The 12240-nt window shown below is 46.3% G+C and overlaps 1 protein-coding gene across 1 annotated transcript in view; it reads right to left on the bottom strand.

The window, feature by feature from the left end:
• The window catches only part of MROH9 (maestro heat like repeat family member 9), a 61722-nt gene that overhangs the window by 20209 nt on the left and 29273 nt on the right, over positions 1-12240 (bottom strand). Inside the window, 6 exon segments of the mRNA XM_044266120.1 lie at positions 1797-1917; positions 3585-3722; positions 4714-4856; positions 5936-6101; positions 8505-8659; positions 11481-11630. Coding sequence (XP_044122055.1) covers positions 1797-1917; positions 3585-3722; positions 4714-4856; positions 5936-6101; positions 8505-8659; positions 11481-11630 — 873 coding nt within the window.

Genomic DNA, 12240 nt, shown 5'->3' with positions numbered 1-12240 from the left:
TTTTTTAATGCTTAATTTTTATGAAAGAAATCATATTCTATAAGCAAAAATAAAAGGCAAACAACCAACTAGGTACTGATTCTCGATAATCAAATGCATAACACATTTAATATCCTTCACAAAATTCTGTGGTTGTGTGAGAGAGAGAAAGACAGAGAATCATAGAATTCATTGAGAAAAACACTAAGACTGTCATAAGCAAAAGGGCACAGAAGAGATCGGGTTGTTCAGATTATGGAAATTTAATTTATGAATAGTTATGTTTTTGAAATGTTCAACCTCTCTAAAATTTTAAAAATTGAGGACAAATCAAATCCCCCACAAGACATCACCTTTACGTCTCAACTGGGAAAGCTCATCAAGAGTGGCCAGAGTGCCGTGGGGTAAGCGAACCACATGGGGCGCGCTGGTTGACCCTGCTTGCTGGAAATCAGTCTGGCCATAAAAATCCTTACTCTTGAGAATGTTTATACTCCTTAGTTCTTCTTTCAGATTCATGGAATCTACTAGAAAGAAGTAATCTAAAATCCTGGAAGGAAGAAGACTTAGGCACGAAGATGTAAACTCTAGTTACTTATGTCGGTAGAAAATTAGAAATAATATATAAATAAATGGTATGTTAAATGCTGCTGGCTAATGAGACTAAGCTAAGGTAAAACACGCAGATCATGTGCTCAGAACAACTAAAGGCCAAGTGACGTCATGGTGAGGCCACTCGTCATTGCTTGGTTCCTAGAAGGACAGGTTTACCACTCTCCAAAAGGAGTAAGCACCACATTCATGAGGAGAGAGGCCATTAGGGCTCCTTAAACATCATCTGTCACATTATAATGCTCATATAAACCTCATGCTGTTTGTAAATTTCTTTTGAATATGTCGTTTTGTGGGAGCAATCATGTATGTCATATTTAGGTCTACTTAATGTCTGAACATACTTAAAAGGGTGACACAATGAAAATAATGAGTCACATAATCAAAATAATGAGAGATTCAAATGGATTAAAGCAAGTTTGGCAGCATTAGTGATTTTCTAGTGCAATGTTCAGTTAAACGGATTATGTATCTTTCTGGAAACTTTAGAAGTAGGTAGTGTCGTGTATGGGTATGTCTTTTACAGTTTATTACCTGTTCTGCTGACTATGATGCTTGAAATTATGTCAGATTTTTGAGACTCTTTGGCATGACACCTTTGGTTAGTACCTTATTATGTACTACCTCTATGGAAAAATTAATAGTTGACTCAGAGAATTTCAACGTATAGAACTTTCTACATGCCTTTTCTAAGCAAAAGGACTTTCTCAACTTGCTCAACTCTAGTATAGCATTACAATATATGGTGTAATAGTAATATAAATATTAATATATTCTATAGTTTCATTTTACTTAGTTATTTGGACCATTTCTTTTTCTTCCCCCTTAGACAGTCTGAAGTATCATTCAGATCTCAGGTATTATCTACTATCTTTAAGTAAACTTTGAGTGTACTTTAAATATTCCTTGGTGTACTGTATTTTTAATTTAAAAAAAATTTTATTATGTTCCATTAGCCAGCATATAGCACTTCACTAGTTTTTGATGTAGTTTAACAAGCCTCTAGAGATGTGTGAACTGGTACTACAGAAACAGTGTTTGTGCAAATCCACATTTCCGAAAGACATGACAAAAGTTATCTGTCGTTGTCTTAACTCTGGGTAAGAATTAATATTCAGAGCGGGAGATAAAAAGATTGGAGGGTCGACTTAAGTTTGGATAAGGAATGGGAACCTGGCTGTTCGCAGTCACCTGTTGAGACTTACTTCAGTGAGGAATATTACTGTGATGATACTGTCTTCTGACCGTCTAGGATCTTCCACTGAGAGCTTGTAGAGGTAATGCAAGGTCTCTGGAAACTGTGGGAAGTTGTATTCACTGAGAGCTCTGTCATGGAGAGTAAGGCATTGAGTTAGCAACGAGAGGAGAGGCTTCCTGCATCAGCCATGGCTAACGGGAGGAAGAGAGAAGCATTATTCTCACATTTTATACCTCCCAGATGAAAAAAAAAAAGATATTTTCTAATATCTCCTAATCCATGGACCCCATCCTGAATTCTACACAGACTCCAGGGAATTACAGACGGCTGGATCGCGGACAGTGTCTCATTCATTAACATCACTCCTCTTTCCCGTCTCTTCCCCGCTGAGCCCCACAGCAGAGGGTCCTGCACCACGACAGGCTCCTGCCTGACCAGAAGGACAGAAAATAGACAGTGCAAAATAAATGTCTTGGCAATCCAGGATGGCGGAATAGGTCATTGTCAAGGTTTTAGACCAAGTCTTTCCTTTGAGTGATGTAATGAAGAAGAGAGTTTGGGACTACCCTGCTTTACTCGGGAGAAGTGGTGGGTCCTGATTCACAAAAGCCCTTCTGGGCAGTGGCCAGGCTCACAGTTGTCCTGACATGCCGGCCTGGACCAGATGTGGCAGGACTGTGAAAGTGGATGTGACGGGTCTCACTTGAGGACTCCAGGTTGGCATTTTAAACCAGTGCTTCTTGATCTTGAATAAATATACAAATTACCCAGGAATCTTGCTAAAGTGCAGATTTTGATTCATTGGGAATGGAGTGGGCCATGAGATTCTTTTCTGCCTTCTATCTTAAACTTCTAGGGGGTGCTGTTGCTGCTGGTCTGAGGACCACACTTTAAGGAAGAAGATCCAAAGATACTAAGGATATTGTGACACTTAACTAGTGGCCGCATATGTTCTTGGAATCTGTGTGTAAATAAAATGCCACTTGAAACACATGAAGGACCCAGAGACCACACAGACTCTACTTTCTGGGTTGGTTACAACTTTAAATGGTCTATTATCTTGTCAAGTCTTGATTCTTTTTTTAAAAGACTTTATTTATTTGACAGAGAGAGAGAGATCACAAGTAGACAGAGCAGCAGGCAGAGGGAGAGGGAGAAGCAGGCTCCCCGCTGAGCAGAGAGCCCGATGTGGGGCTCGATCCATTACCCTGAGGTCATGTCCTGAGCCAAAGGCAGACTCTTAACTGGCTGAGCCACCCAGGTGCCCCCAAGTCTTGATTCTTGATCAGAAAATCTGATCCTTGTAATCAGAAACTTGCTATTCAGTAACTAGGGGAGAAAACCCACAACCTTTTCTATTACAAGAAAAATAAAAGTTCTCCTTCATTGTACTTTCCAAATTTGTTTGTCTCATTGAGAACAGATTTTTACTGAACCCCTTTACAGTGGGAGCACATCTATGACGGTCTGATGCCTACGAAGCCCCGATCCGCTAACAGCAGAGGAAGAGAAAAGGCACATTTACCTCTAGTTCTCCATAGCTGAGAGGGGAACCTATTCTTTGGAGGGAGGATAACGCGATGTCTGTATCATCAAGTGGGAGAACCGGGAAAGAGAAACTATACCAATAAGTAATAAGCCCCTAAAATAAGGGAATAAGTAGAAATCAGAGCAATTGAGATCGTTGGGGGGAGGGGAAGTTGGAGTGGATACTGACTGTGCGCACACGTGGCTTAGCCCGAGAGAGCTGGAGAAGGGGGTAGAGCCCCAGCGCCTGGCCGAGCCCCTTTCTTACTTGGCGACGAGGTAGACCCCGTAGTGGTGGAAGGGCGCGTGGTTGAACCGGCTCCAGCAGTTCTTCCTCTTCAGGGCAGCGTCCACCTGCTGCAGCCCGGAGCAGGTCAGCAGCACCCTCAGGGCGTCCTGGGCGTAGCTAAGGCCCCAAAGAAGAGAGTCACCACTTGACAGTGGCCTTCATGGGACCAAGTACGTGTGACCCGCGTTGGCACTGCGCCCGGGCAGGATGCTGGCTTTGGGAAGGGGCATGCGTCCAAGGAAAACAGCGTTCCCAGCCGTCCTCTTCCCTGACCGACAGCACATGGGGCGTGGGGTTCCACTGAACCCGCGGCGTGTGGGGTCCTGGGGGGGGGCGCGGTACTAGCGCGACGGCTCGGAACGAAGGTGCTACTCCATGGGACAATGTGCGCGAAGCGCGAAGAGGTCGGTTCTCAGCCGCCTGGGACCGCGCGGTGCGCCCGCGGCGAGCCGGAGACCGGCTTAAATATCTGAACCGAGCGGGTCGTGCTCTGGGCTCTGTCCGGTGCCGAAGTGCGCCCCTGGCCAGGGCAAGTGCCCGGCGGCCGGCGGTGGCTGCGGGCGTCCCCCGAGGGCGGCAGAACTAAGGGGGTGTCTCGGGGGGAGGGACGCGCTGGTCGCGCGGATGGGACAGGACCGTCGCCGTCTGAGGCCACACGCCCGTCGCCGGCCGCGAAGCCACTGCCCAGCTCACAGGGCACGGCGGCGCGCGCTGTTTAGTCCCGCGGCCGCTCCGCGGGGATCGGACTTGGCGGCAGGGCGAGCACCGCGGCCGCGGCTCCGGGGCTTCTGCGGCTGCCCCCGCCCGCGGGCCGCCCCCCACAGCAGCCCCGCCCGCCCCGCAGCATCCCCGCGGGACCCCCACAGCAGCCCCGCCGGACCCCCGCCCGCGGACCGCCCGCCCCGCGGCAGCCCCGCGCTCTGCACTCGCTGCGGAGGGCCCGGCGAGCCCCTGGGACGGGGGCATTCTGACGGCATCGGCCCTTCGGGGGACAGACTAGCAAGTGAGAACCCTGCCCGGCGAGGAGCCCCCGTGGACCCGAGGGACCGCGGAGAGGCCGCAGCCGCAGCTTCTTGGCGCCGCGTGGGGATGAGCAGCCGGAGCTCACAGCGTCCTGTTCCCGGTCCGCAGCCGCAGGTCCCTGCTGTAGCAGAGCTGGAGCATGAGGGCCATCAGCAGCTGCGGGAACACCTGCGCCACCGCCTTCTTGTAGGAGCCGACGGGCAGCAGCGTGCACAGGGCCTGCGAGGCCTGGGGGAAGAACAAGCAGTCGGGGACCGAGCGTCCCGCGCCCACGCGGCGGCCGCGGCGAGGCGGCAGGACGCTCAGCCCCCGCGCCCCCGAAGGAAGCCCGCGCGTGTCCTTCATTCTGTAGCGGCCGCGAGGCCCCTCCTGAGCCGGGAGCCGAGCCCAGAGTTCGGGGGCTCCCGAAGCGCGTCCGCGGCCGCTCGGCCGCCCCAGCGGCGGGAAGCGAGGCGGTTCCCAGGGACGACAACATCGCAGGGTCCCCGTCCTCTGCGGCCACGAAGGAGGGGCCTCCCGGTACCCCAGGTCCGCCTGTGCTTGAACCACCAGGCGGTGAGAAGGGCCGAGGCGGGCCGGGCCACCGGCGGTCATTTGGCCGGCGGACCCCCGCGACGGCGTCCGGCGCGCCCGAGAACCGCCCGCGCTCGGCCTGGGGCGCCCCGCCCGCCCCACGCCCACCGCATCCGGCGAGACTGGAACGGACTCCCGCCGGGGCCCACTCTGCTCCCGGGAGGCGTCAGTGGGGGACACAGACGCGTCAGGCCTGCGTATGCCTGGAGAGCCCGCGCGGTGTGGGGTGGCGTTTCTCCGACGCCCGCTCCGACCGCCACCTTTGCGCCCTCCCCGTCTGGTGTCTCCGCAGCCGCTGACCCACCAGGCCGGTGCTCGCCACTTTGGAGCTTTTGTCCTTTCTGTCTAGAAATCATCTGCCCGGGCATTTGCAGGGATCACGCCTTCATTCTCGAACTGGGTGTTGCCTCCACAGAGCAGCCTCCCCGACCGGCCTCCCGAAGCGCGCCGCGCCCCTTTCTTTTCCCCACATCACCTGATGTCTCTTCTCAGCCAAGTACCACCTGACACACGACACACTTTTCTGTTCATTGCCTACGTTTTTTACCAGAATGTAAGCTTCCTGATCAGGATGTGGCATATAGTAGGCACTCAATAAGTGCATGTTGGATGCATGCATGAATGAATGAATGAAACAGGGCAGTGTCCCGGAGTACGACGGAGCCTGGGCGCAGACCGGGGTTTTCATGCTCAGAGAAAAACCAGGACGGAGCCGCACTGCTGGCGCCACTTACCGCTACAGGCATCATATTAGTGGTGTCAAGAGAGAACCGCCTTCTTTCCTTGAGGCTGTCCTGCATTTCTCCAGGCTTTCCTTTCAGTATCAGCAAGATCGTCTTCAGCACGTGAGGGGCCACGCTCGCCTCGGAACCTGCCGCGTGCCACATCAGGATCAAAGTGCTGCAAACACAGCCCCACCCCCGCCCCCACCACCGTGAGAATCAGGCTGTTCATTTCCTACGTAATACGGCATCACGAATCAGGAAAAGTTTGGGGTTTGCATGTTTTATAGCAAAGAAACTGCAGACAAGTCGAAACCAAATTGATATGGTCATTTCCAAATGATCCCATTAATCTCTTGTCCTTGAAAACACAGGAAGGATTTCAGTGAGATACTAACAGAAAACACAGGCTGCAAGTTTACTTCCTAGCACATCTAAATGTCTGTCCAGGTCAATGCCAAGAACTTTTAAAAAAAAGAAAAAAAAAATGCCAAGAACTGATAAGCTTTCTCCATTCCATGCTCTGGTTCCCTCACCTTGTGATCCTGTTTATCCAGGAATAATGGAATATTTAAAAATTGGTATAAAAATACAAATTAATATAAATAAATATATCAACTTTAAAAAACCAAATAAACAGAAATACTAAGCAAAAAAACTATATAAATTTAAAAATTAGAAAAGGGAATTATTTTATTTTATTTATTTATTTGACAGAGATCACAGGTAGGCAGAGAGGCAGGCAGAGAGAGAGAGAGAAGCAGGCTCCCCGCTGAGCAGAGAGCCCGATGCGGGACTCAATCCCAGGACCCTGGGATCATGACCTGAGCCGAAGGCAGAGGCTTCAACCCACTGAGCCACCCAGGTGGCTCAGGAACAAAGCGCATGATCCTTTTTACATTTTATGGTCATTCTGGGAGATGCAAAAACATATTCTTTTTCAAAAAAAAAAAGGAAACTTAAATTGAGCTCAGAGGAGTGGGCCCTCTCGTGAAATGTCACACATTTAATTAGTGACACAGGTGTCACGCACTAGAACCCTGGCTTCTCAACTCCCAGTCCCCTGGGTCCTTTCTACATACCTGGCCATTCAAGATTACTTTTTATTATTGCTTATCTTAAAAACTGCTACACACTTCTGTGTGGGCATATTCCTGATCCCTTATCAATTCATGCTGGGCTCTGAACCTCATTTTATCGCCTCTCTGCATTTAGGTTCCTAATGAAGAGGAGGAGGCCTGGTCCTACAGAGCACAGACATACCAGCTTTTTAGAACCCATTATTCCACTGGTCCTGCCTTCTGGGCTCAGCTTTAGAACTTTGCTTAGAACCACATGGACATCCAGTCTCATATGCCCCGTTTCATTCCCTTGCCTCTAGATCATACCTTCCAGGTGACCAGACATTCTCTCTTTTTCTCTGATTTAGCTCAGCTCCAAATCCTAGTCCTTTCTACATCAATCCTCACCTACTAGTGCACAAGATCTGCTGGTGACGATTTTAATCAAATTCACCTAACTCTAATTATGCTTTCTCTCTGTACCTCCTCATTTCTTATTGTTCGTATGGAGTCACTGGCAACTTTTATCAATGTTGGGCTATTCCTTCTCAACAAAATGTTTGAAGGCTGGTAATATATTACATACAGTGGCTTCTTACTTCCTGAATGAGAAGACACTGAGTCTTACAAAGATTTTTAATTTCCAGGCGTCTTCTCAGCAGTAAAATACTTTGTACTTATGAGCCTCCCAAATAAATATAAGCTTTCAGTTGGGGCCGGGGGGAAGTCAGTTGTATAATTGGTTTAGCATTTTGTGGACTTTGATGCCCTTTCATGGATGTTAACTCATCTAACCCATAAAATTGCTGTATAGATAAAGAATTTTTCTCATCTCACCGATGAATTGAGGATCAATGAGTTTAGAAACGTATGTGGCTGGGAAGGAATTTAGACCCATTTGTTTCAGAAGCGTGAATCCTTTCCATAATGTAACTTCCTGCCTTGTGTATGGTTAGTAGTAAAGAAGTATTACTTTCCTTCTCAAGGTGCAGATGATAGGAATGGGGTGATGTCATTTACTACTCTCTTCTGCTGTGAGTGAGGCTCATACTGTCCCACTGGCCCGCACTGTAGTGATCCTCAACCACGAATTTCAGATAAATAGCAAAGGAACAGCTACTTTTAATGTTTCATTACTTTGTTGGTGGGTGGAAGTACCTTACATCTGTTCATCATAAACGAGGGGGAAAAAGCCCTATAAATGTAATCACTTGTGGGGAAAAACCCATCATCACTGTGAGGAGAGGTTGGTTCCTATGGGTTAGGCAGCAGAACACAATTTAAAGCCTCAGATAAACAACAGTGACAACGACCGTTTGTTGATGGTGTTGACCGTGGGTAGGTATTGTATGAGAATAGGAACAAAGCGCATGATCCTTTTTACATTTTATGGTCATTCTGGGAGATGCAAAAACATATTCTTTTTCAAAAAAAAAAAAAAGAAGCAGGCCTGACTTGCCAGCTCTGTCGGATTCTGGAGGCTATGAACAACCCCCGTAGAAGGGGTGAGGGAGACTTACTTGTCTGCTGGGACTGGGTAATCCATCAGTTGGAAGACAACCTTCTTCGGTGAGGTGCGTGTTAACAGGGTGACGACCCGCAGCATTGTGTGCTTCATGACGTGAGAAGGATTCTCACGCAGCTGCTTGTAGATGGTGTCCACAATCTTAGACACCTGGAAAAGCAATTCAATAGGTCAGCAAGAGCCTCTTTTTCCATGGCCACCTCTAAAGCGAGGCATTTCTTGGATGTAAGAATTCAGCCCTTCTCAGAATGGCCAAGACAGCAATTAATGCACAAATAAGCACTAGAGGAAAGTATATTTATGTGTGTGACTACACCATGTAAAACATTTATTAGGATGAGAAATAAGCCTATGCATTTATTGATAGTGGGAAAATTCCCATTTTTTTAAAAGATTTTATTTATTTATTTGACAGAGACCACAAGTAGGCAGAGAGGCAGGCAGAGGGAGAGAGAGAGAAGCAGGCTCCCTGCTGAGCAGAGAGCCTGATGCGGGGCTCGATCCCAGGACCCTGGGATCATGACCTGAGCCGAAGGCAGAGGCTTTAACCCACTGAGCCACCCAGGTGCCCCAAGATACCCATTTTTTTTTAAGTTTATTTGGGGGAAGGTAGACCTCCTTATTTAAGATACATAAGCTCAGTATAGAAAACATGTATAAAAAACAACATGGAGTTTCCTCAAAAGGTTGAAAATAGAGCTGCCCTACGACCCAGCAATCACACTACTGGGTATTTACCCTAAAGATACAAACGTAGTGATCCGAAGGGGCATGTGCACCCGAATGTTTATAGCAGCAATGTCCACAATAGCCAAACTATGGAAAGAGCCTAGATGTCCATCCACAGATGGAGAAAGAAGATGTGGTATATATACACAATGGACTACTATGCAGCCATCAAAAGAAATGAAATCTAGCCATTTTCAACGACATGGATGGAACTAGAGGGTATTATGCTTAGTGAAATAAGTCAATCTGAGAAAGACAATTATCATATGATCTCTCTATGAGGAGTTTGAGAGGCAGGGCGGGGGTTTGGTGGGTAGGCAAGGAAAAAATGAAACAAGATGGGATTGGGAGGGAGATAAACCATAAGAGACGCTTAATCTCACAAAACAAACTGAGGGTTGCTGGGGGGAGGGGGGTTAGGAGAAGGGGGGTGGGGTTATGGACATTGGGGAGGGTATGTGTTTTGGTGAGTGCCGTGAAGTGTGTAAACCTGACGATTCACAGACCTGTACCCTTGGAGCAAATAATACATCATATGTTAACAAAAATAATTTAAAAAGCCCCCAAAGCAAAAATAAACAAACAGAAAAAGAAAACATGTATAATTCAAGTCCTTTAAGAAGGAAGTCAAAATAATGGAACAGAATAACAATGGAACTGTATACTTCAGAAAACCTTTCTGAAAATTAAAGAAGACTTGAATTTACATAGGGGATGGATGGACTCTGTGTTCAAAGAATGGCCCAGAATGCTAAACACTGAGTCACATGATGCTGCAAATTCTATTCATAGGCCCTACATCGGTTTTATTTTTTCCCCTTTTTATTAATTCTTGAAGAAGGAGATTACGAGCTAGACCTGAAATTTGTCTCAAATTAATGGCTCTTTATTCAACATCAGATTTCACCCAACAAGATAACTTTGCTTCTTGTTTTGAAAATATTCCTTAGAGATCAGATGCTGAAATGTTGGTCGACGTAATTTACATCTCACTGCAGTTGTCTCATACACAGTCAGTTACCGGTGCAGAAACCCCTGCTCCGAGCAATAAGTAGAAAATAAGTGAATGAATAAACAAAGTGTTAAAAGTGCAGGACATTCCTCATGCTGCATATGCTCCAAGGTGAACATGAAATGGGGGACGCTAAACACTGGTCTTCTCCATAGACCTTTGAACGATGAGTTTAGAGCTCTTCCCACCCCCTTTTCCTTGCAGCATGACCCAGAACAAGCCAGCGATGTTACTGTGCACTCAGGATAGCAATCACGGTCTGCTTTAATTCTTAAGATTTGCCGTGTTAGATTTGCTTAGAGATTGTAAGCCCACATACTAAATGTGCAATTTAGGGATTTTTCAGGGCTAATTTTAACTGTGCACAATTTTCCATTATAACTGATTTTATTTTATTTTTAAAGTATTTTATTTAGTTAGTTTTACAGAGAGAGCACATAGGACCAGGAGGAGGAGCCGCGTGGGCGGGAGGGGAAAAATCTCAAGCTGTCTTGAGGAGCTCAGCGAGTCTGGCTCTCCCAAGCCCCAGATCGTGACCTGAGCACATAGTCCCGTGTGAGCTATGAAATGTGAATTGCATTATTTTCTTGAGCTAAAAGCTGTTATATTTACATCTATCACTGGTATTGCACAATAAAAAGATGGTAAAGTCTGTGCTATTTAAAACTTTTGGTTTTCCTTTTTTTTTTCTTTTTAACTTAGAAAGACATTAAATAGAAAATAGAAATGCCATGACAAATTGAGAGTGAAAGAGACTGTGGAGGAAAGGCAAAAAACTCTTCATATGTTTGTATATCTAAAGACACTTCTCCCCCTCTGTTTTGAACAAGAAGCCCCACGTTCATTTGCACTTGCCCCCACAAATTGTGCAGCTGGTCCTACAGCGAGCTGAGGGTCCTTGAAAACTTTCCTTAGTGGTTACACAGAGGATTTCAATTATATATGTACCAATTTACTGTTTTTAATGTATTCTTTAAAAAAAACTGATGCAGATGTTGGCAAGATATTACGATTTGCTATAATGGGTAGGTAAACACTCATGACATTATTTTCTAAACTATTCTGTGGGCTTGAAATACTTCACACACACAAAAAGCCTCATCGGATTAGTAACATAATGAACAATAGCAAGAAACACACAGGAAAAGAAGTTTAGGCATATAAGAGAGGCAACAAGAGCACTTTAGAGAATAAAATCTGTGTTTCTCTACTCACTGTTGAGGATCTTACCATGGTGACCTTATGTGCGTGATATTCCAAGGTCAACTTCAGCATGGCGGATGCCCTGAATGCGATTATGTTATTAGGTGAAGAGAGTCTCATGAGGAGATTCCACACAAAGTCAGTCAGCAAGGACGGCAGCAGGGTGAATCCTACACTCTGAAACCAGAAGGGAGAGCCATGACCTCAAGCCTTACCTACCATAAAGTAAGAAAGACAACTGAATTCAATCATCCTGGGGAAGCTCCCAGGCCAGGTAGGGCCAAGTGATTCTTGTAGGCCATAGGCATTTTTGCTATTGTGGCCCTCTTCCACCATTCAAAAATGTTAAAAATTGAATTTTACAACTGTATTGCTATTGAGATGACTATAATTCAAGTGGAATTACACTTATTTATTTCTTCTGATTTTTAAAGTGGCTAAAATACTTTTATCTAGATGAGTCAACTCTGGGGCCAGGCCAGGAAAAAAATGAAAAACCATGGCATTACAATTAGGAGGAACTGTAAAATATTGATTTGACACCAGATCAGCTGTTCAGATATTAGAAATTATTGTGGGAGTCTTTAGTTTTGGAAATTAGTTTGCTGAGATCCCATACCAGCATGATTAGCAGACACAGGAGGGGAATGAAGTAAGAAAGGCAGGATGATTCAAGGGGTGGACTGGACTTTGCTCTTTTACAGAGAAGGACCAAGAAACAGGGAGAGAGAAAAAAAGCTCATAAGTCAATGACTGAGGTACAAGAACTATAATTCAAACAATATTT

The sequence above is a fragment of the Neovison vison genome, chromosome 10 (assembly GCF_020171115.1).
Source record: "Neovison vison isolate M4711 chromosome 10, ASM_NN_V1, whole genome shotgun sequence".
Lineage (NCBI taxonomy): Eukaryota > Metazoa > Chordata > Mammalia > Carnivora > Mustelidae > Neogale > Neogale vison.
The sequence above is the reverse complement of the archived record's forward strand: the minus strand, read 5'-3'. Positions and strand labels throughout refer to the sequence as shown.